Source organism: Ambystoma mexicanum, chromosome 6p (assembly GCF_040938575.1).
Source record: "Ambystoma mexicanum isolate Mex_15411 chromosome 6p, UKY_AmexF1_1, whole genome shotgun sequence".
NCBI classification, from domain to species: Eukaryota; Metazoa; Chordata; class Amphibia; order Caudata; family Ambystomatidae; genus Ambystoma; species Ambystoma mexicanum.
In genome coordinates, this window is record NC_090935.1 from 972384532 (window position 1) to 972409950 (window position 25419).

The 25419-nt window shown below is 44.3% G+C and overlaps 1 protein-coding gene across 1 annotated transcript in view; it reads right to left on the minus strand.

Moving 5' to 3' along the window:
- The window catches only part of CEP120 (centrosomal protein 120), a 1008936-nt gene that overhangs the window by 744076 nt on the left and 239441 nt on the right, over positions 1–25419 (minus strand). Inside the window, exon 4 of the mRNA XM_069625584.1 lies at positions 20006–20147. Coding sequence (XP_069481685.1) covers positions 20006–20147 — 142 coding nt within the window. The remainder of the gene's footprint in view (positions 1–20005; positions 20148–25419) is intronic.

Sequence of the window (25419 nt, forward strand, 5' to 3'; positions counted from 1 at the left end):
TGCCATAGAGAAGGGTCGGAATGACCTTTCCCTTATAGAATTTAATTAATAAAGCATAGAAAACCTACAGAGTGAATAGGAAATTATTTTCATCTGGAATAAATGTAATGATTTCTCTTCTATGTCCACTTCAAGCATTCTTAATGATGGACTAGCGCTCATTTGGAAACCCCAAGAATAAGACTTATTTTGTGACCGGTAAGGTTTGCTCACTTAACTTCCACCTACATTTTGGATTCCTTTTTAGGGGATTACAAAAGGCCAAGATGTATGACTTTGCTGGGTTGGTTTGCAGATCATTCAAAGCGACATAGTTGTTAAAAGCAGTCAGCAGGCGTTGGAGGCCTATGGGCGTGTAGTCCAATAGGGCTATATCGTCCGCATAGGCCATCCAATTGATTGCACAAGTACCAATTCTGGGGCTAGCTAGTGCATGTGTTAATGTTCCAGCTAGACTGCTATATAAAAGGTTAAAGAGGCCGGGAATCAAAATGCATTCCTGTCTCACTCCTCACGGCATCGGTATGCACGATGTTAAATGCCCAAGCTTGTCCTGTCTTGCCTGCATACAGGTGTTCTCATGCAAATGAATAATAGCCAACAGACCTTCTGGAAGCCCCCATTGCTTCAGTTTAAGCACAACACAATCTATGTCTGTTGACAATGTTGCAGGTCAATCCAAGCTCTATATAGAATAGGACTGTTCTTTGACCAAGATTTATCATTCACAATGTTCATCACCAAGCCTTTCAGTGTCGTGGATAAACCCTTGCATAAACCAACCTGATGTTTTGAGAGGATGCCCTTCTTTTCCGCCAAGTCTTTCAGTTTTCTTATTATTCCAGAGAATTTCTCAAAATTATTCCAGAGAACATTTTACTATCAACATCCTGCAGGGCAATTGGGCGATAGCAGGATCCGCCTGATCGCCCTGCTTGTAGCTGGGAATTATGATAGCCAGTCTCCAGGAGTCCGGACACTGCCTAGATGTCAAAATGCCCCTGAACATTAGCAGCAGGGTTTGTGCCCATGCCGCTGCATCCTTTTTAGAATCCGTTTAGTTAGCCCATTAGGGCTTGGTGCCCCCGACATAGATACTCAAATGATTAATTCTTCAATGGTCTCCTGGTCAAGACTTAATGGCTCCATACTCACTGGATTGGGCTCTTCAAATACACCTCCAGTATATTTAAGCCAAGCGTATTCTGGGACCGCGTTACTCTGGAGATATCCCAGAGAGGACTGCAGTTGATTGATCATGCACCAGAAATGTTTGGCGTTTCCTGCGTTTACCGCCTCCATCAGTAGGCCATTTCAGACACTACACGCAAACCTGTGTTGCTTGGACCAATTCCAATTTGCAGTGCACAACAACTTCTTTTGGAGAAAGTCTGGTAAAGAAATCATTTGATGTTTAAGGGCACAAATCCCCCATCTAAGAATGTTTTATTTTTTTATTTGTATTTGGTTTACATACAAAACCTTTACAATTATAATTAATAGAATTATATGTATTAATGTATATTAATAAATTACATACAGCAAAGTCCTACAATCCTTCAAAAAAGAGAAGAAACAGAGGATATAAAATCAGTACATAGTTAAGATAAGTTGCAATTTCATATTTCACAAGGAGTGGCAGACAATCATAAAATAGCAATTTCTATGTTAAAATACATAACAATCATTAAAACAGTGCGCAATTAAGATTACTATAAATTCCGATTTCAGACATCACATACAATGGCAGGCAATCATAAACATCAGATTCAATAGAGATACACTATGATCTTCAACCAAAAAAATAGGTGAGTGTAGACATAGGTGCATCAGACCAAGGGCTCAGCATGAAGGTGCAAACAGGTCTAGAGATTTGATGAATCCTGCAACCGCAAGGCCCTCTGTAGTGTTAGAAATAGAAAGACAGCTTGACCAAATAAACATTTTAGCCCCCAAAAGTCCCAAAGTGTTGAATTTGCCCAGACAGAGTGCCCTTAATCATTTCAGTGCTATACAGTCCAAAAAGAAATGACGGGCAGTTTCAATGATCCCTGGAATATGACAAACGACAGAGGAGATCCAAATCATTAATCACATTACTTCTATGTAGAACCTCCTTAGTGGGCAAAATGTTGCATCGGAGTTTCAGGAGGAGGGAGCGATAATAACGATTAGGGAATTGAGTCAAAATAAAAGACAGAGAACCTCGCTTCTTGTGGTCAAATTTTAAGTCACAGAGAGAAGGATATGCGTGAAGTTTTTCCAGAGTATTGTTCCAATCGAAGCAGTAGAGGAAATCTTTCACTTTGTTTGGATTTGTAAGCAGATTATCCCTGTCAGAGGAGAGATCTAGTAATGTCTTAACACAAACATCTCTGCATTTTAACAAGTATTTCGATCTAGGGATCCCTGTGAGAGAAGAGTATTAGCCAGATCATCATAAAGCATATCCTTCTTGGGGCAGAGAAAAGAAGAGAAAATCATACATGCCAACCCTCCCGATTTAGGCAGGAGACTCCCGATTTGTAGGTGAAAAATATTGCTGTTTTTCACGGTCTCCCGCCTAAAATAACTGCAGCCCCAAAGCATTCCTATGGGGAAATGTGCACCTCCTGATTTCCCTGTGGTAAGCTCCCTCCCCAGTGCATCTGAATGTTGGCATGTATGGAAAAAGGCCAGAACCCGCCAGAGGATTTTGGCTCGCAGAGACACTAAGCCCAATTCAAACCTTATAGCCGCTATGGGGGATACTGTTCGGGAGTTTCATAACCTTTCTCCAATAGATACCCTCAAGGGAGTCCCAGAAAGGCAGGATTTCAAGATAATGAAGTTCCATGCCATATATTAATTTCGGAACAACCTTTCCTTCAAAGATGTCTACCACTGGCTTAAAGGAGAACCTCCCATACTTATTGTCTAGCTTGATAGTCTGAAATAAGCGGGAGTATTTTGTTTCCAAGTGATCGTCTAATTGCAACAGCCAATGGTTGAGCCAAGATAAGAAAGCCCAAATAAACAATTTTATGTGCTCTCACAATCGGTTCACCGCCAATTGTACACACTTGTTTGTTCCCTTTTCTCCCTTTAGAAAAGACCATTGTGCAGGTTTTACTCGGGTTAAATTTTAACCCATTTATTGCAGCATATTCTTCGAACTTGCATATTAATCTTTGCAAGCCCACTTTGGTCTGATCAAAGAGAAGGAAATCATCAGCGTATGCCAACCACGAGAACCTGAGATCCCCTAGTTTTGCAGTCACCAAGCCTGCATCCCCCAGAAACTCCCCAACATCTGCCAAGTAGAGAATAAAGAGACATGGCGCCAGAGAGCAAGCCTGTCTCACCCATATACGTGTCCTTATTCTTCTGGATAGAGTCCCCTCTAGGTCAATCCTAATATGAACCCCCGAGTTCTTATACATGGCCATAATTAGGTTAAGAAGGCCTGCCGGGAGCCCCCATTTTGACAATTTGGCCCAAAGACTTGACCTAATAACCAAATCGAAGGCATTTGACCGGTCAATTGCAGCGACATATAGGGTACCACCAAATTGTCCCCATGTTGAGCTTTGTAGGGCCGTAAGAATAAAGCCATTTAAGTTGGTTGAATGACCGGTCCTAAACCCTGAGATATTTCGGCAGGATATGATTCTTCTTAATATAAACCTTAACATAGGATAGAAGCAAGTAAGCAAAGAGCTTACAGTCCGCATCAATAAGAGAGAGCGGTCTGTAGTTCTTAACCAGAGTCCGCTGACCTCTCTTAAAGATGGGGACAATATGGGCAGTCTGCCAGCGAATAAGTATGTTACCAGTTTTTACTATATCCTGAAATAGCAGGCAGAGTAATTTAGCCCAGATTTCCAGTTCAGCTTTCAAAGTATTTTTCGTCAAGCCATTGGGGCCTGGAGCCCTAGAGTTTTTAGCTTTGACGATTAGCCCACGTATTGTCTCATGGTCAATAGCGGGCTCCCACCTGATACATTGAGTACATCCTCCCAGATTACCGTCTCTTCCCCTCCTTCTTCCTCTTTACCAAAGAGCTCAGAATAGTGATCCACGCATTGGGCCTCCGGGATAGCATTCAGTTGATCAATGGCCGAGGTAGAATCTTGAGATGAAGAGACCAAAAAGCCCTGAGATCCCTTTTGACCAAGACTCGTAGCAAAAGCTCTGCATCATTTTGCAGCAGAATGGATTTTCTTGCTATGCAATAATTTGTATTTTTGTCGTATAGCTTTGATCCATGCTTTTCTATTGTCCTGCTCAATATCAAGGAGTCGGGTTTCTCTAATAAGTTTACGTACACGGGCCTTTTCATTAGCCAACTCCTGATGAAATCTGTGAACATCGACCCTTTTAGGATTACCCTTCCTTAATGTATCAGAGGCTAATATGGAGGGCAATCAAAAAAGGTATCATAGTATTGGGTATAAAAAAGTACTTGTTTCCGCAAAAAAGAAATATGATCAAATAGGGAGAGAACTTGGTCATTGAGAAGATTAATATTTGCCGGTGACTAGCGCACCCTGGTACCTTGCCTGAAAGTTTAAGTTTTGTGGCCTACCAGAGAGCAACTTCTCAGTTGGAAGGCAGAAGGAGACAGAGACCCATGGTCACTCCAAGGGTTAAAAGAAACCTGGACTTCAGAGGAAAGAGAAAGCAGTGAGTGATCTACACAGACAGTCTATAGTTGAGGTTGCCAGACCTATGTGCCAAGTAGGGCAGAGAGGGTGGGTTAAGTCAAAGGTACTATTCAGACATATCAATCCCACTGATTCCAGAGAGAGATTCCACAGTCTACCCCAGGCATATTTCTGTACCCTCTGGTTATCAGCCTCCAGGTCTTCCCCCAGATCCAAATTCAAATCACCTGCCAAAATCACTTCGCCCCTAATATTGGCAGATCTCCAGGCAAGAGCCAGATCAGTTAGGCTTTCCAGAAAAGGCTCCAGAGCTGCTAGACCTTGATGCCAGTAGATATTAATCATAAGAATATTGAACAGACCTTCTCCGGAAGCAGTCTCCAGTGCAGGGATCCCAAAAGGCATATCCAAAATGAGCCTAAAGAGGCTCTTAAACCAATAAGTAGACCCCCCCGACGCTCTCCCTCCCAGGCTAGGTTTTGCATTTTGAGAGTACATTGATAAAGGGAGAGGAGAGCAGCCAGGTTTCCTGCAGATAGAAGTAGTCAGAGCCATTAATCATAGCAACTGTCGGTATTTGTCAGGAGATGTACATTTCCCCTAGTATTCCAGTACAAAAGAATACATTTATTAGAGATTATTTTATTTATTAAGGGATCCGGAGTCGTAGAGGACGACTCATTTCCACAAACCTGAGGTAATCTGGGCCCAATTTCTAGCATCACCACATTTCTGGCCGGGAAATGCCTCAGTTGAGGCTATAAAGACCTTTCTGGATGGTAAACCATAGTCAAATTTCCCCTATAGTCCTCAGATCCACCATGCACACTGGACAAATGGTTAGGTTTTAACAATTTTATTTCAAAGCTAAGCTTCATTAAGCCTTCTTTTTGTCCCATTATCAAGTCCAATACAACTCTTGATTTCAGAACAATATTACTGAGATCTGCACGATCCTTAGAAGGAAAATAGATCCTCTCTAGATCGTAACTAGATATCAAGGACAAAGGCGGGAGTTGATGTAGGATTTTTAGGATGTTCCCTCGATTCAGTCATATGGGCATATCTTTGCCCCAAAGACTAATAAGTTGTAAGGTCTCTAGCAGATCGCTTTCCCACAGAGATTGGGGAAGAGAGTCTGCAATATTCTCAGTAAATTGGATTAGTGGATCGACTTCCGAATCAGGGCCCCTTGTGCCCCTTAGAATTGTCCTTTTCTGGGTCAGATAGGGACCCAGCGGGAATCTATCCTGGCCATTAAAGGAGCCCCCATTTGCTGGCTTTATTTGAGCAGAATTAGAAGTGCTAGGAACATAAAGATCCCCCACTGCCCTGAATACCATATTACAGTCCCCCAAAGCCAAAAGGGGGAGATCCAAATGGCCATCAGGTGGAAGGGATAATTGGCCCGCTGTGGCAGAGGAGCATGTGGCCACAGCATTGATCTGGTCCGAACTCAAGAGTGGAGTTGACATCCACCACAGAGGAGGCCGTCATTCCATAGAATATTTGAAGGAGTTGTTTTGCCATATCAAGATTAACCAAGGTCGCAGATTAGGGGTTGTAAAGATAGGGGGGAGACTAGGATTTAAACAAGATGATGGACTAACAGAGTTGCCAGAGGACACTATCGGAGAGGAGAGATTGTCAGAGTGGCATTCTATTTCAGCATTCAGGCTAGCTGGAGCGCTATTTTTTGAAGGCTCAGAGAGTGATAAAGTATCATTGACGGTACGGAAAGCAGAGATAACCTCAGCCGAGACAGTGTTACCCAGGTCCAAGGGAGAATTGCTATCAACCGGCACTGGAATAGTTGCCAGAGAATCTGTCTGAATACCTACAGCTATCTTAGCAGGCAATAAAGTTACCACAGTAGCTACAGGAGCAGGATCAGAAATCGCGTTAAAAGATATAGCATCAGAAGCAGCATTAAGAGATGCAGCTGCAATAGCCGAAGGGACACCATTAGGGACAACCTTAAGCAGTACCGCTACCTCCCCCGGGGAGAAAACTCCCTTTGGAGGGATATTAATATTTGGGGGTAGAGGGGCTGTTGGAAGAACCACATTTTTAAAAGATTGGTTAGTAATTGAATTTATTTTTTTAATGTTTTTCTGATTTTTAGTTTTGTTAATTTGTTGTATAGTTTTTTTTACCTAAAGGGACAAATCCCTTTAAAGATACAACTTGTTTAGTTGAATTAATAACTGCAGAAATATTCTCCAGATTTGGCTGGAGTTTAACATCCGGGGTGGAGGCATCATCAGCTCCCTCAGAATGCTTGCGATTTAGTGGAATATTCAGGTCGCAAGCATCCATAGGAAGAGAAGGAGAGGGAGAATGACCAGTCAGCCCACCTACAACTTCTTCAGGGGCAGTAGCCGATTTTGTTAAGTCTATAGTAGCGGTCATCTTTTCAGGGTTAGAAGGTAATTCAACTTCTATATTGTGAGTATAAACAACTCCGTCATTCTGCAGAGATGGCATTGGCAGAGTTTGGGGCGATAGTCCCTTCCCCGAAGGCCGTAGGGAGATCGGAAGGGGCATCTTATATGGTTCTTCCCCAGAGTCCGTAGCCAACATCAAATAGGGAGCCCCATTATTTCCCCCCCTTCAATAATTATTTGGTATGGGGTGGCAGAGTCAGGGCATAGCTTAGTAATGGAAGGACTGTCCTCCCTAATAATCTTGACCAGCTCTTCCAACCTATCAAGCCCCACTAGCCTGGCATAAATTTCAGAGAGTAGAATAGAGTGATCTGACCTCTGCCCATATATTGTTATAGGGACTGACAAAAGAGCCCAGCACCATATTCAGAGCAGAGACTGTGGGTTGAGTCAATCTTATCCTTTCATCAGCCTCTTTGAGAGTATGTTGCAGAGTAGAAACACTAACATGTTCCTTTAACGGGTCCGGAAGTAGACCCCTTTCTCTAAGCCAGTTTTGCTTTTCAGTATATTCGTCAATAAAATTTGTAAGTTCCGAAGGAGAACCCACGAAAGAAGCATCACAGGTTTGTTGCGTTACATTATTGGTATCAGTTGGATTAGCTTCCAACCCACTCTCCGCAATCGCTTTGTCTGCACATTCGATAATACTAATGTCATCAATGTCATTATGTATGGAGTCCTCTGTATCTAATTTCTTTGCTACTTCTCCCAAATGGAGGTGATCTAGAGTGACTACTGACAGAGCTGATTGAGGAGGTTTGATAAGGGTACTAGTCGCTGTTCTTGTCCCAAAGTAGTTAGAAATTTTCATCCCCAGAATTGGTTCGCTTACCGGACCCGGCTTAAGTTTAGTTTTGGAAGTATTCGACAGAGGTTTCCTTAAGGGTGTTTTAAAAACAGGGGTTTTCATATTGGGAAAAACAGTATTCCCAACTGAAAAGGCAGAAAGATTCAGATGAAGAGTTGAGGTATGGTTGACCACCCCGACAGAAAAGGAAACCTCGGCAAGTGGTTTAGAGGGAGAGATAGTGTGATTACCTTCCAATAGAGAAGATTGTGGGACAATAGCAGGATTAGAAACAGCGGATGTTTTTATAGGGTTGTAGCCTAAACCATCCACCTTCAGAGGTGACGGAGACATCTTTGCACGTGAGGAGAAAGGAGTCAGGTGATTAGCATTCACTATATGTAACGCTCACCTGGTTCCCACGGGGCGCTGGTCTAGTCTGGATTGCTGTGGCCTCTTCTAGCGTGATGCGCAGGACCCGGAACACCGATTGGACAGGACCTCCAAATCGTGCTTGCCTGGCCCGTAGGAATATCCTTCTGCAGATGAGAAAGGGGATTAACAGTCTGCAGAATAGTGTGCTACCTCCCCCCTTTCCCACTTCCCCCTTCGTTCCTCTCTAACTTCCTCCAAACCCCGGTTTAAGCTCACCTTATGGTTTGGAGGATGAACTCTCCATCCTGCTTCTGGTGCAGGGGCGCTTGGTCGTCCAGTTACTTCACTGGTTTTCAGAATGGCGCTAGCAAAATCCACTTGACTTTCCTGAGCGATGCGCCGTAAGTATGAAAGTTCAAAGTTCAAGTGAGGCCCCCTTTATGTTGTCTTTCTAACCTGTGATCTGTCCTTTATTTCAGGTGCAGAATGAAGGCGATGCGTCGAGGGGTTAAACTGCCGAGGTGAGTAGTGATGAGGGCGATCCCTCTAATTGTTCTCATCATTCCCCAGAAATGTCTCTTGTCCTTTCCCCATAGGGTCGGGGTATGGTACCTGCCAACGGGGCGGCGCCGACCCGAAATGTGGAAGAAAAGCCGGTAAGTATTATGGTTGTTAATCAGGTTTTCCTCTGTGTTCCTTCTGCTCACCTTTTGTTTCTTCCACTCTCCCCTAGGTGCAGAGATGTGGCGTCCGATGCGGACAGCCGCGATGGAGCCGGGAGATGTCTCGAGGACAGGTGAGTGAAGCGTGGCGCTACAGCGAGCAACGCAATGCTTTTAAATGGAAGTCTTTCTTCAGGGATGCTGGCGAGAAGATTCCAGATGCAGGTAAGAAGTTTGAAATAGTCCTTGGTTTTCACCTTTCTCTTCTCTTCCTTCCTTGCAGGTCTACCAGGTTCGAGGCGGGCATGGCTGGAGTCCAGGAGCAGGAGCAGACACAGTGAGCGTTAAGCTGCAGGAAGCAGAACAACGCGAAGCATGAGCTGCTGTCTGGGCGTGGCTTAAATAGCCTCCAAAGAAGTCCCAGGTATGTATCCTTCCCTGGCCACGCCCGAGTGAAAAAATAGTCCCTATGAAAAAATAGTCCCTTTCAGGTCTCAGGGAGGCCTGAAGCGTGCAGCATGGTCTGCATCAGGTAAGTGCACAAAACACCTCCCTTTATGAGCCTGGCGCCTATGGCGCCAGGACTGAGTCCAAAGAGCCCTTATAAGGGCCGCTGGGCTTTTACCCGAGGGCATGATGCCTGCTTCTGGGGGTGCTGGGCCTGGCCTGGTGCTCCGGGGGTAGGCATCATGACACTATATCTTTATTTGATTCAGAGTAGGGTCTAGCCCTATCAAGGCTGGCCCCATCATCCAAGTTCATGGCTAGAGTAGCTGATAAACGTTCTTCCTGGGCATCAATGGAGATGTCCTGAATTCCATTGAAAATACAGCTATTATGACACGAAATGCGTGCAATGGTTGCCATTATGTTAGAGTCCTTGCTCTTATCTTGAGAGTCAATGTGAGCATTAACAGTGGGATTAAATGCAGTAGGAACAGAAGGATCAAGAGCTTGGATGATAGGGGGCTTACCCACAGAAACACGAGGTGTCCAGGGGCAGAGTGACCTCTTTCAAATCTGAAGAGATCCTCCACGGCCTCCATAGCGGCCTGACTCCTAAGACCAGTACGTGTCATCCAAGCAGAGATCTAACTTGGGGACTGGAGGATCAATAAGAGGATTGGCAGAGGAGATGGTTCTAGAGTCAACAAGGTCAATAGGTCACCAATGTGTAGGCAGTGTCGATATCACCAATAATAAAAAGGCTAAGATTGAGATATACGAAGGGAACTAAATACTTGTAAAAATCACTGAATAGAGGTAAATCACTAAGTTGTGTCAAGGGTAAAAAGTCGCTATGTACAGCCACTAAAATACTTTTACCACATAATAAAGAAATAAAAGGTAGGTTAAAAATGCAAAGGGAGAGCTGTATATTAAATGTCAAATAGGTACGGATGTATAAAAATTATAAGAGCTCTGAGTTCACGTACAGTGACATGAATTCCAGTGGGTGAAATGTTGAATAGAGTCACAGGGTAAGGAACGCCCAACAGCTTAAGGAGCTGCCAGTGTCCGACTCTCCCCCCTCACCCTAGTGACGTCTATAGTTGTAGCAGCCCGTAGGGTAATCAGGATTCCCAAACAGTGATAGAGTACTCACACGGCTCAGCTAGGCGGAATTCAGCCCACAGGCACAGGTCACAGCAAAACCGCTAAACAGTGGCTCCATATAGGAAGCCTATTTGGCAGCAAGAGCTTCACTCACAGTGCTGCTTTCAGGGAAATTAGCGCACACAGGAGCAAGCAGTCAGAAGGCAGGACACTCCTTCAAAGTACCAATAAACACCACTAAGATTTATTTTCCACCCAGACATCTCATCGAAATTGTGCTTATACCTATAGAATTTTAGTCAATTTTTTATTTTTGGCTGGTCCAGGTCCCACAAAAACTCTACAAAAGCTGCCGGCACACACTACTTCTCCAGATATGATTCTGCAGATGAACTCAAGACTTACAATAGTTTTATTCAAAACAGATCCTTAATTTTTGAATTGTACTATCCTGTTTTTACTAGTTTAACCTAACATCTGTGTGCATGCTTTTGTCCGCTACCTGAATTTTCAGGAAGAAAGAAGCTGTTAGCGGTTTATGGTCACTAGAACCCAAATCTCATTCTAAAAGTCTCACATTGGCTGAAAAGATCTGCAGAAAGCGCCAGATAATCCATTATTGTTCCTGCAGATACGTTCTTCAAAGTAATCGCAGGAACCAGATCCCCACAGATGTTCCCATTTACAAGCCGCAAATTTTTTCCTCCACCTTTCACCATTTCCTTTCTATACTGAGTTCTCACCCTTCATGTTTACATTAGGCAGACAATGTTAATTTAGATCCCCAGCCAACAATAAGCCATCTTGTCCATAGCTAGAATTCACCTCCATCAACAGAATAGATAGGTCTTCCATGTACGCAGATAAGCTGAAACTTGCGGGGTTCCAATAAATCTTAAAGACAACCAATCATTTTATTACATTCCCCACTCTCAGACAACATTACAACCATAATTCCTTGCACCTCTATACTAATAAGTTCTAAATTTAGTATAATTGAGTTGCGGGCCGCTATTAATAAGACGCCCAATGGCCTACAACCGTTGGGACGAATAGCCAGTTCTATGATCTTAAAGGTGTACACTTTGTAACTCTTGAAGCCAAGTTTCTTAAAAGAGGATCAGGTCATGGTTGCAAAAGATGAACCCACGCATGGCTTTGCCCCTGAAAGAGCTAGCACCCTGCGTCATCCACATATAAATTAAACAGTTTCATCACTAGAGCAAATCCTCGCCCTCATTCAACTTCTGAAATATCTGCATCAGGATGTCGAGCAATAGAGACCAGATCTTAGTCATTATCTGCTGAGGAGCCTTTTTCACCTCCTCTCTGGCTCCCAGCTCTGTCCACACAAACTCTTGTACACACCTGCATTTCTACCATTGGACTTAATGCAATTTCTGTAGACCTCACAGCCGTTAATTTTATGAACTGGTAATCTGCCAATGTAGCAGAGATCTCTAATCGCAATTTTCAGAATCCAGTAACGGTGCTCAGCATTGCATTGGCACCCATCCTGGTGTTTAAAGCTACTGCTACTATAAGAGTAGACTCTTCATAGGGAAAACGTGCATATTCAATATCGTGGGAGGAAAACAAAAATAAGTCAGGGATTTCCCTCACGATTGACAATATTTCGACATGATTTAACACCTTGTAGCCATCTTCTATATTCAACTGTCTTAGCCAAATTTTGGGCATCACATAAAGCTTGAGAATGTGAGTCTTCATCTGGTCTCCTTGGTCAATCTGAGGTAGAACATCCTACTCCATATTTGAGATGGCTGCTTGTACAGCCCCAATATCTGCTGCCCTCTCAGGCACAGACTGGTCGGTATTTGCTGTGGATGCAGTCCTCCAGGTAAGAGTTTGAGGTGGGAGTATTTTACGCATGCTTTTTCAAATTGGAGAGTAAATGCAATATCAAGAGAGTAAAAATTTGATTTCTCTTCTGCAAGAGAGTAAAACATATCCAACACATACTATCTCATAGTATATTTTAAAGTGCAATATGCAGAGAGGTGATGTAAGTCTTTCTTGAAAGTAACAGCTTTAAGGTTTTACTGCATTTGTACCAAGTACATTTTTCTGAACAAATATAGTAAAACTTTAACTCTGCCAGTTTCGGGGAAAGGTTTCCCTCGCCTCTGTGCCTAACAAAATGCAAGTGTGCACATCCAGGTGTGCACCTAGGCTAAAATTTAGGCAGGGGCTAACCCTTCAAATGTTGGGAGGGGCACCAACTTCAGAGACAGTTGGAGGAGTGGCAATCTTACTTGTGTAGTGGCATCTAACTACATTACTCATTGTAATGAGACTATTCCAATGCAGCTTCAATTTTACAATCAGTTAACTCTCTCAATTTAAGTCTGAAACACCCACTTCTTGCAGATCCTGAAGGTCCTAGAAAGTATGAAAATGGCAGATGGAATGCAATGAAAGATTCAATATCATAGCACAACCGGACATTGCAGAGTGTGTGGCAGTTCTCTGGACGGGCCAAGCAACTTTGGTGGCTGGGAGCAACAGGGGAGAAAATGTAATGTTGGTTCTACCACAGTCCGCTATACTAGAATCTCTGGTGCACCGACTGGCGAGACTGTCTGCCTGTCAAATCCAGTGTTATGAGACTGGGGGAGGGCCAGTGCAGCAATAATGCAATTCTATATGCCCCATAGAGAATTGCATTATTGCTGCACTGTGATGTGCCTGTGTTTAACAGTTAACTGCTCGCACACGTTTACTGGAAGATTGGCTCTTCCTATAGGAAGGAGGGGCTCAGGGAGAAACTGTCACAGTGGCTGAATCCACCTGTTATTGATGTTCAAGCGTCTGCATCACCTGGACGATTTGCAGATTCCACTTGTGAGGCTGCTAGGTCAGACTCTTTGTAATTGCCCGACCTTTGAAGAGATTTACTGCACTGTTAGTCAGCTGTAAATTCACAGGATTGTGTGACTAATTGTGCTGCGCGGTGTTGCAGAGCCATCAATGGGTTTGCTAGGGTCCCAGTTAACAGTCTGGTTAAAGGCCCTGCTTTTATCACTGAAGATGGATAAATCATATTCAACTCAATGTTAATGTTAAAGGCTATTTATACTGTGCACTATCACCACTGGAGTGTTCCCCTGGCGCTCTGGCGGATCCGAATGGGAAAAGGGTAGGATGGGTTAGTAGGCTTCAGTGTGAAAAGTGCAAGAGAGCTGTGATGTGCTGTTGGGAGCTTCAGTTTGGTTAATACCGTTCGCTGTGCAGTGTAGACATCACACAGGTCCCACCACCCAGAAGCTGTATTTCCACAGTCTGCTAGAGACAGCACTAATATGTGAGGGACATGGACAATTGCAAAGGCTACATTAGCCACTGCAGAGCCCTGTAGAGTACCCAAAATATTGGGCTTTTGTCGAGGCAAAATTAACATACCACATCCAGAATAAAACATGTTATGTCCCTTCTCCATGGATCGAACATGAGTGGTAGCATTCAGATTCAGCCAAATAAATCAAGGGCCATGCATGACATTGTTGGTATTTCCGTTTCAGGCCGGTCCCCGTCCCCAATCAAACTCACCAGACAGAACCTGTGCGTTTTAAAGAATTGTTTTAAAAAAGCAACCACTTGCAGAGATTCCTTTGCCAAGCACATGCCCTTTCCACCACTCCTATTACAGTAATTTGGCACAGCAGTTCACACATAGCTAGCATTTGCTAAATATGTGTCCAAGCGCCATCTACCGAAAAGAAAGAATAGGGGAATTCTCAGAAAAGTACTGTGGCCAGCCTGTGTAAATGGTATGAAAATAAAAATAAAATGTGGCGTTTTTACATTATTTTACTGCGTAAAAAGCACCATACGCACCTTATCTGGAGGACTGTGTGGATGCATTCAAAAAGTTACCCAATGGCAAAGTAGGCACAGTTGAATTACTCGTTGGTGGATTCTCGACCTGAACTTTGTCATTTGAATTGATGTCCAAGTTCTTTCTGCCTCAAGAATAAATAAGTTTGCACTGAGTCGGGTGGGTAACAGGCTTTTCTGTTTGCATACCCACACTAGATCTTTATGGTTCCATGACTTCAGTCTGTATTTCGGGTCTTTGAAATGGAAACACCTACGTCTGTCTGTGCTCTGCTGTTTGTCCATCACACAGATATACACCGGTTGACTAAAAGACTTAGTTTTGGGTGACTGACTAGCCCCCTGTGCGTCGTCGCATATCCTGTTTAGGCTCAGCATTTTTTGCTCTTCCTTTTGTTTTTTTTTTTATTTTTGCTCTGATCTTTGCATTTCAGATTCAACTGCCTCCAGTACTTGTTAGGGCTTCTTTTTTTCTTTCCCTTTTTTTGTGCTGAGATGAGGGATTTATTTTCGGAGTTGAAGAAGAGGTCGCCATTTCCAACATTTTAGGAGGCATAGCCATCATTTTCCCCAAGGTCCCAGGTTGATCCACTCCTAATCTTGGATCATCCACTGTCTGGGCCCACCTAATAAATTCCTCAGGAAGAGAATTAGAGAGCAGGGTATCATCTAAAGTAAGAGGTTTTTTTTAGACCCACTAGCGATGAATCACAGCAACCCAATTCTGTGGTCATCTCAAGAAGAATTCCTGAATAGGTTTGTACTTCACTTTTCAGCAGCTAACACGCTGACCAAAGAATTCAGAAAGAAATTCAATGCAAAAAGTGTTGGCTCTGAGGGGTCCTTCGCATACAAAGCAGCTGGACTCCCACAGCAATATTGAACAGGGTCCCTATTACTGATGTTTTTGTTATCAGCTGGGAAAGGGTTGCTTGGTACATAGCCTCCATTAACTATATTATCCCCACTGCTAAAGTCTCTGATCGAGGGGACTCACAGGGGCAACGCTGATTTTGACATGGTGAGCATTGAAATATCTACATTGCCACGAGAACTGTATTCTGAAAAGGCTCCATTAAACACCTCATGCATAACACTGCTTTGCAAATTGTAAAAAAGTCAGTGTTAAATGATTCTTACTTCAAACAAATACATGCATCTAAAAAAGTCAAATGCTGTTCACCTGAGACAGTAAATGGTCATGGCAGTAAAACATGCCACTTTGCTCATTTTTCAGAATTCAAATTTTTTTACCGTTTTCGTTATTTTGGAGGGCTTAAACAAAACATTTATTTTATGCAACAAAAAGGATATTTTGAGGTGTAGTCCAAACATCTGTCCACAGGTTGCACACCGCCCGGATCTAATGCTTTATTCAGAGGCTAGTTGATATAACCCAACTAGTCCCCCTGGCTTGCCAATCCCCACAATACAATTGTATAATTTTAAGTTTCACTGTCCCACAACGGCTACACATATGATCACTTGCATATAGTTAATATGACCATTTTAAAGTGAGCAGAAGGATGCTGCTGGGTATCTACTCAACTACTAAATTGCTATTATAAACTGTATATTGTACAACTATATACATGAGAATAAATATACATATATGGTAAACCAGAGTGCATTCTTAATGTGTTTCTAAGACACTATATTGCAAGTGCAAATAGTTGTTAGGTTAGTGATAAAACTGTAGGGAAAATATTGATTGAATCTATGTTTATCACGCACACAAGGGTGATAAGCACTGGTACATAGATATTTTAAGGTAGACGCACAACAATACAATAGTAAGCCTGGCAGGGTTGTAGATTCTCTTGCAATAATCACAGAGAACAACTTTCTCCAGAGCCTTGCTTTGTTTACAGCAATCCTAGCCAGGGGGTCACAGATAACGGTTTGAGCAAAGTACAGCAGGACAAGCCAGTGGAGGTCTCCATGTTAGAAGAATGCCATCATGGCATCACTACAATGTGAAAGTGCAGAACAAACATTCCAGCAGAAGCAACAGCCACGCTAGGAAGCCAGAAGGGTGTTGTGCACTGTCCTCAGAGTTCAAGCAGCAAGTGCAAGATAGAGAGGTTGGAGGGAAAACAACTTCTTCAGGTCAATGGATACGCCTGACCTTGCTGGATCAAAAGGGAAGGAACATTAAACATGGGTCCATCAGAGACGCACAGTTCGACTGCCTGAGAGGATCCTTGATGTGCATAAGTTGCTGGTGTAATGCACCAGCCATACCAAGGTAAACTGTCTCTCTAAATGCTTCATGATCAAGTTCCATGAGTTTACAAAGTTCCTGGTGCAAAGGGTCGGCTTTAATGCCAAATCGGAGGATAGAGGGTGACCCTAACTTACAAGCACACATACATCCATGGACTATTCCAACATCTAATGGCCGGCCAATCATTGGTGGCAACCACACAACAACTTTGGCATACCTCAAGAATCCACATTCCCCCGAGTTTTGCTCAGAAATATCCCCACAAGACAGCCATCCCTTGTCCTTTGTAAGCAGCTAGCCTGAGCTCACAACAGAAAAATACCCTATACAGTAATTGCCACTCTCCATCCAATCACACACAAGGTCATCAAAGTACTGTTGCCTGGCTGTACGTTTCTACACTAGACATTCATTTTGGGAGCCTCCAGGAATAAAATAGCTAAACCTCTATGCAGCCACTATTTTAAAGGTACACTGCCAACAACTAAAATCGGTGAAAATACCTGCCTCATAAAGACTAATGAGATTCTCTACAGTAGCCCAAAGCTATCCCCATGTTTAGAGTCTATGAGAGCCCCCAAAGTCGCACAAACGTAAGACTTGTGCCCCCCAGTGAGATCTGGATGGAACTCACTGCAGACAAATGTTATACCATAACAGAAAATGTTATTACCCAAATTGTTCAAACAAATGTGAATGCATGGGAGATTTGACTGAATTCAGTCACTACCATTAGTTCGAATTATTTCAAACCGCTTGGATCCGAAAACATTGAACATGAGGAGCGGAGGTTGCGGGGGGAGGGGTGTCCCCCGCTCCCCATATTTGGTATCTGCGGCCTCAGGCGTTGAGGTGGTGTCCTCGGCATCCTTAAAAATGGAAGCGGGAAACACAAATTGCAAGGCCCCTGTTTTCAATGAACGGTCAAAACGGGGTCCCAAGCAGTTTCACTGCTGGCAGTCTGTCCGCAAACAAAAATGTTCACAGGCATATCACCCAGATTCCAGAAACATATAGGGAACTACAAAAGTGAGCTTTCTACCATACACTCATTAAGCGCAATCAGCATCAGGTCCGTCCCTCTTGCTCAGAGCCAATAAGCTCAGGTCCTCTTGCTCAAAGCCAATAACCCATCAGTGTGGAATAAGGAGGACGGGAGTTGTACGTGTTCCAACTATTCTGGATTACAGCGCTGACATTTGAAGGGAGCGCATGATCTATTGAGAAATAGCCCAACCTGAAGTTGGGGGGAGGTGTGGTCAATGCTAAAATCGCTTCATTGCTTCTTATTGATTTCTGTACTGTTTTAGTGCACTACATGCCATTATCTGGTCCCTTGCGACTGAAATGGAAAGGATAGGGAAACATGCAGCTGATCAAAAAAGGTATTTTATGTTGAATAGGAACATCAGAGATGAGAGTCCACTGTCCAGGCACATATGCAATTCTGAATAAGGCAGTTTGTTTGCGGTGACATTTTTGGTGATTGTTGGTGGGGTTGATGAAAGTAGGTTTTGGGCTACCAATCTTAGATGTCTTGCTGTCCGGCAAGGGGAGAGGAGTTTAGTGATGTGTAGTGGACGCTCATCCTAAAATTCAAAGACAACTGTGACGAAGTAACATTTGAGAGCCTCAACTCTGGGGTCATGGGAAACTACCAGCTATGTGATGCAGACACTGAATGTGAACTGAAACTAACTTGTAGCGTTCCCAGTAGGAATGCTGGATCACATTATGCCATGTCACCAATACCTGATCCCAAGATGGCAGACAGGCTATTTGGCACATAGCAGCAGTGGGAGGAGGTGGTGCCATTAGAACCATTAAGCACGCACCAATCACAACCACTTAATGGAGAAACTAACCCACCAAACAGGACACTCAGTGAAGCAGTTTCTACCAAAAACAAAACTATAAAAAAAAAAGTTTAAAAAAAAGGCAGACTCTGCTTGACTGTGTGTTAGGACAGAGTCCCAAAGATTTAGCGAGCGGAAGGAGGAGAGGCAGACAAAGAGCCTGAGGTGGATAAGCCAAATATGCCACCTACTGGAGGAGCTAAAGACCAGGAGGTGGCAGAGCCAATCATTTCACTCTGTAACTAAGATGAGGCTTAGAGGAAAAGCTAGAGTGGCGAGTCTGCCAGAGGCCTTAAAACAAAAATCTGGCAGAATTCACACCTTGTGAAGAAAGATGTGCGAGGAGCCTGCTGGGTTATTTAGTCCAGATACTAGTGGTAACTGCCAAGCCACCAGGGCCAACTATACACGTTTTCATCCTTGCAGAAAACCCTTGGCTGGGATGACGTGCAGTAAAATTACTGCTGCCCGACATACCTAGGTGGGTGGGTTTGGGAGAGGAAATCTCCTATGGAAAGAGGAGAAGACTGCAAGGGCTTGCCACATGAAGCACAAAAGAGATCCCCATCGTAAGCAATGCAACAGAACAAGTCTGGTCTTAGTAGGATTTCGTCAAGGATCCAGAATCCGAGAAATGCACCATTTTGGGTTCATCTGCCACAGTAAGTAAAGTGTGCTGAGGCACTAAAAGCATCCCTGAGGCAAGTGTTTTAAAGAATGTTCCTGGCCGCAGACACCCAGATCCTAGAGATATAAAACGGGTACTGGATATTGGCATGAAGACCCCTCTGTCTTGTCAGCACAGGCTCTTCACCAAAAATGTTAAGCCATCTTGCTTCTTTTGGTTTCGTTTTTCCCCCCTAGATTTTGCCATTCTGCCAAGTAAGAGTTGTATGCTTGTGTTTCACCCATTTCCACTACTTACCTCATCCTGCTTTAATGACTCCTGATTAAAGAAAATTTTACTGCACTGTGTCACAGTGTTCCATTCCTCGCACCTCATGACAGAGCCAGTCAAGGCTCATGTGATTTGATCACTGCACATTAAACCAAAAATCAGTCTTGCTGTGAAAGAATTATCTGCCAATTGTGTGTGACTGGAGACACAATCACCAAGCAATTTCATTTTTTCAACAAGCAAAAACAGTTAAAAGGTTAGCCCAACAGCAGGGACTCCTTTTGAGGATCAGCAACAGAATAAGATGAAAAATTGCACATACCAAATAGCCCGGGTATGGGGGAGGCTTGAAGTTCTGGGAGGGTGGCTGGTAGCCTGGCACGTCACGAGATTTATGGTGCGCTCCTGGGACCCTACTGAAGTTGATATGTTGCTGAAAAGTCTCACTATGTATGGTGCCTTAAATGTAATCCTTGTCTACTTTGTTTTCTGAATCCCGGGTAGCTTGTGGTTTTTTTTTTGGGTGGGGAGATGAGAGGTGGGGTGGGGGACGGAACGGGTTTAAAGTGCATTTATCTTTGTTGTGTGTAGTCTTTGATTAACGTCAGATGTTTGATGGCGGAATTGTTCATTGTTGAAAAGCTTAATAAATACAAAGTGGAAAAAAATAAAACATAATTTGCACATACCTCTGCCATCCCTTGGCGGAGCCTCTTTAGCTTTAAACCCATCTGTTCGGGATTTTGTATCCGATTCAAGTGCAAGAGTAATCTGAATCTCAGGTTTAAATTTTGTATATTTACTGCTGAGTAGCGGATACCACTTTGGTGCCTGCACAATACAAAATTACATTCTTCATACTGGTTGTAATGTCACAGAAAAACCTGGCTATTCACATACAGCTTGTACACATGGTGCAAAGAAATGCAGGTCTCAAAAACTTGAAGTTCAAATTCTTAATTGGATACAAAGCTTAATAAAACTAACATGCCTGCAGAGAGTTCCAGGAGAAAGGTAATGACAAAATACTTTTTGAATAAAGAGAATTTGGATCACAATGTAACAGACTGAGGAGTATTTCTAATCAAAATATTCTTAAAAACTTAAAAGAAAAAAAGATGACGTCAATACAGTCCAAGGAATGAAATAAATTATATTGTAAACAAATTGGTGGTGACCCGACCCATTGCAACTGGATCAACCTGTCTTTATTTAGTGTTCCAAGTATAGCGCAGGCCTAGTCCCCAAAGAGCAACAGGGCACAGCATATGACAAAGAGGTGGGTGGGCAAGGCACATTAGAATACAAGGTGGACTGAAGAGAACTACACATTTTGGTCAAGAATAAAAGCAGCATTTGAAGGCAACAGGACAAGTGGTCTAAAGCGGTTGGCCAGGGTGCAAATGCAGAGCCTAAAGGCCTGTGGGGTTATGTGCTGCAGGTAACAAGTGAGTCTTTCTTCAGTGGAAGAGTTTTTTTTTTTAGTGACACAAGATATAATTCTAAGGTCTAGGAGCCCAAGCATGCTCGTTTTGGATTCCCTCCTCATTTTTCTCCCTGGACCTCCAGGCATTAAACCTTATGGTGGCCAGCTGACAAGAGATCTCCCGAGGTAAAAAGATTGTTGACCAGATAATTGGGCTTTAAAAGGATGTCACTGTCAAGGGCGCAACGAGTTCAGCTGGATACAAGAACTAATACAAATCTCTCAGGAAGATGGTGAAGCATTTTTTGTGACTTATGACAGATGGGCAGCTGCACGAATTAAAGCGTTCACTGGAGGGAGGGTTGAATGTAGTATTTCAGCTAGAGGCACAATGCATTGTAAGATGAAGGGCGTGAATAAGGCATTCTACATGGAGCAGATGCAGATTGGGCGGAAGCAAAGGTTAATCCTGCGCAGCAGGACAACAGCCAAAGGAGACCCTTCACTGGCAATATTCTAAAGCAAAGCTGTAGGTCATCTGCCTACTGACAGATTGTGAAAATGGATTTATTTTCGTTTTCTTCCTATTCAGGACAATTATTGTAGGCCGGATAGAAAAGAGGAGAACCAGTTCAGAACACTGACCAATATCTTTGAGAGCAGACGCTTGCCAAGAAGACACTGGATATAGAAATGAATACCCATCACTTCAGCAAGGCAGGGTAATGGTCTTTAAACAGGCTGCGTTAGTCTGAGTGTGTATCTTCAAAGAGTGCATTTATCGACCATATAGTCAGATTTTTAACAGATGTGAGTTTTAGTCTTACAGCATGAAATCCACCCTTTGCGCGCAGCTTCAAGCACCATATATATGTAGGTTAACAGTACATGGCATAAATGTACGTAGAGTGTAAGAGTCACGCAAATGACTCAATTTGTTCAGTGTAATTTTCACCTTTTGATTTACTTTATGAAGCGTTTGATATTAAACTCTCCTACTAGACTTTAGCAATTAACTAATATTTCAAAAGACTATGACATTGGTATAGTTAAGATGTATCGATTGTTTGCCCAATATCACATTTTAGGTTTTATGTTTAAGATTTCTGCAAGCATAAGGTCTCACTTTGGATGTGGTTATTACAGGGAGCTGGGGGGCAGGGGGTCTACATCAGTGAGATGGCCTGGATTGATAGCTACACTAGAAAAGGGTTGGTTGCTAATATGATGGCAGTGTGCACTTTTGAAAGTTCAAATCCCGCTCCGGAACCAAGGCAACCCTTCATTCTTTTGAAGAACCATTCAAAACAGGATAGCAATCATAATGCAGGTTATACAGACCTTAGTTTAAGAGCCTGGCATGAAGCCTATACAAGAACACAATGGGCCTCATTACAAGGTTGCCGGTCTGGTAAAATCGATGCCGTTATTACCGAACCGGCATCGATAACCGGACAGGAGTATTAGGAGCATCGCAGTGCAGGCGTAAATAGGAATCTAGTGTGTAGAAACCTGCCACAGGTGCACACAATCTGCACAGGTGGAGGCAATGGAGTCTGGCACAGCACAAACACAGCACTCCAACACACCACACCCCTCCCAAATGCATAATGCTACCATTAGACCTTGCAGTACTGGAGCTGGAGGACATGCATGTACTGCTACTCTTTGAGGAGGCAGTCAGCCAGAGAATGCAGCGGAGGCGCAGGAGTAGAAGGCCGACGAGATTGGGCCAGCACATACCCATTGTGCAGGCAGTTGTTCCCCGCAGGCAGCCACCAATCCCCTGCCTAAGGGCCGGCCCATTCAACCTAACCCCTGCTCAGATCCACACCTTGTACCGGCTGACCATGGACACCATTACCACAATAGTGGACATCATTCATGATGACCTGGTGAGCCTGATCAATATCCGGACATCCACCTCGCCGCCCCGCCCTGCTGAAGGTAGCCACAGGTACTTAGCACACAGTGGCGCAACTGCATGTAATCGCACAACCCTGTTTCTCCCGTGTGCTCAACCAGGTGCTAGTTGCACTCCTGAAACCTCCAAGCGACGACATTAAGTTACCACGGACTGCGGAGGAGGTGAATGCAACCAAAATAGCATTCTATGCACTGGCAGGCATGCCAAATGTAATTGGTGCCCTCGACTGTACACATGTGGAGCTGGTTGTCCGGCATGCTGTGGAGGTAGTGTACCGAAAAAGGAAACTGTCCCATTCCCTGAATATACAGATGGTGTGCGATGCACGCAAAATCATCACACATTGTTGTGCAAGATTCCCTGGCTCCACACATGACGCCATGGTGCTGCCAACTCCATGCTTTCCCGCTACATGGCACGACACGCTGCACAACGTACCTGGCTGCTGGGTGGGTCTAACCACAGGGCCATGAGATGTGTTGATTTAGGGGAATTGGGGGAAAAAAAAAAAAATCACAAGCATATGCAATGTGTCTGCTGGCTGGTCCATGAGGGGGTGTCTGGGCATAGCATAGGATAGGATTGCATGCATGAGGAGCACAAGTGCACACCTCATGCATTAATCTATTATCACTCCTGCAAATAGCAGTAAACATTACAGGTATGCAATGATGTGCAGAGAGACTGGGTCGGGCAATAGAAGGCACAGTCGGATGAGGAATCAGACCTAGCAACCTCTACATTCCCAACATGCACAATGTTGAACCACACACATAGCATGGGACAAGACCACACATAGCGTCCTGGGTGCCTTCAACTGTGACCATAGTAAATTTAACAGAATGTTCAACAAAGCCATGCTTTCAGATGTGCAAGGCCTACACAGCTGTGTGTGCATGCAATCAACAGACAGTGCACACACCAGCACATGTATCAGGAACATCAGAAAAAATTAAACACCCTGTAGTGACAATGCATGTAATACATGATCTCAGCAAAGGAAATGACGAGTCATGCTGCCCTGCCTGAGGGAAACCCAGCTGCCACACTGAAAAATATCAGTCACGGGATTCCAAGATGGCCGCCGCCTAGAGGAGACATACTCCTCGGACTTCTGTCCGTACCGGAGCTATACACAGCTGTAAATAAGCAGCAGCAGAAGACCCTACCGCTGGAAATTGGATGCGGACTAAGCGGATTGAAGGCGGCCTTGACAGATATGAGGCGAAAGCGGTCTGCGTGGTAAAACATGGCCAACGCCCATACGGACGAGTCGCAGGCTCTGAGAGCGCGTATTAGCGTGTGAGTCACTCGGAGCGAAAGAGAGCACCCCTATCCCGGCTGGCGGAACTGGATGGGGGTGGAATTGGATTGGTGTGTGGAAACACGGAGTGCTGAGCCCCAGTAACAGGGGACCCAAAATATCAGCGGCCCCGGACCGGAACGGGGCTCGGAAGGGGAGGGACCGGGAGTGCTGTGAGTGCTGCGGAAGGATTGGCCTTGTGCGCGCTCCTGCGTTGTGAGCCGGTTGCAGGGTAGGTAGGCGGGTGGGGGAGGGCTGGGGTAGTGGGGGGGATGTTAGGGAGAATTATTTGTAAAGGCTAATTTCCCAAACCTAGTGAGTTCCCCAGCAGCTTTGCTGGATTTTTGGGGTTTATTATTTTCTCCTGCTAAGAGTGAGACTCTTTCTCCCACTCTTAGACATGATTTGAGGTGTTCCTTTGACTTTGTATGTGTTTTATGGGCTATGGGTTCCTTTACCCCATAGGGCTTCATGTGTTTTTGGTATGTGGGTTAACCAGCACCTTCCGTGCCGTAACCCAGGGGTGTAGTAGCGACCCCCAAACAGACTCCATACCCTAGGACTGACTACTGTCTCCCAGGGCATGTAAAGTCATCATTGGCTTTACTAGTCCTAAATTGTGAACATAACCAGTACAAACCATCCTATTGTGGACGTTCTGGTCGGGGCAATTCGATTGCCCCGGGTTCTGTTGTTCGAGGGGGCACTGTCCTGTCCCCCCCGACCGAGTTTTGGCTGGTGGCAGTGGATACTACTTTTTACATTCAACCGCAAATATATTCCTATGGGATTTTCCCATTGTTCGAGGCTACCACTTTTTAAAATAACCTTGAACATACCGCCGGTTTATTAAATTAATATAAATTCACCGGTTGGTATTTTTTGCCGAAACTTGGTTCAAAAATGGCGTTTGTGTTTGCTTCTGTGACTCCAACCCAAGTCGAGCCCTTTGTTCCACTTTTTTGGCGGGCTTCTCCACAGAAGCCTCCAAAAGTGGTGCCACTCTGTCTGGGTACCACAGGGTGGTGTGGGAGGGGGTTTAGGCACCCTGGACTGAGTTGCCTCGACAACTCAAGTCGCACTCTTGTGCGATTGGCCCAAGTGGTGAGCCGCCCGGCTCACCACTTAGCATGTTTGAGTGACAGTTAGGCTGAATGAATGGGAGTCTTCTGCATAAAAGCAGGGCTTTGGGGACTGGAACTTCAGGAGTCGCCACAGGACCTAAGGAATCCGAGGAGGCAGAAGCCGAGCCGACCTGCAATGACGACACCACCGGTGGAGCCCTGCTGAACCGTCTCACCACATTTCCGGACGACAGAAGAGATCTCCAGTCCGGAGAGTCTTCTTCCTTTGACTGGTGGGGATAACCAGTTTGCCCGTCTTTTCGCCTTCCTGGATCATCTCGTGGCCGCCTTGCCCGTGCCAAGCACCCCAGCAACCGGAATAC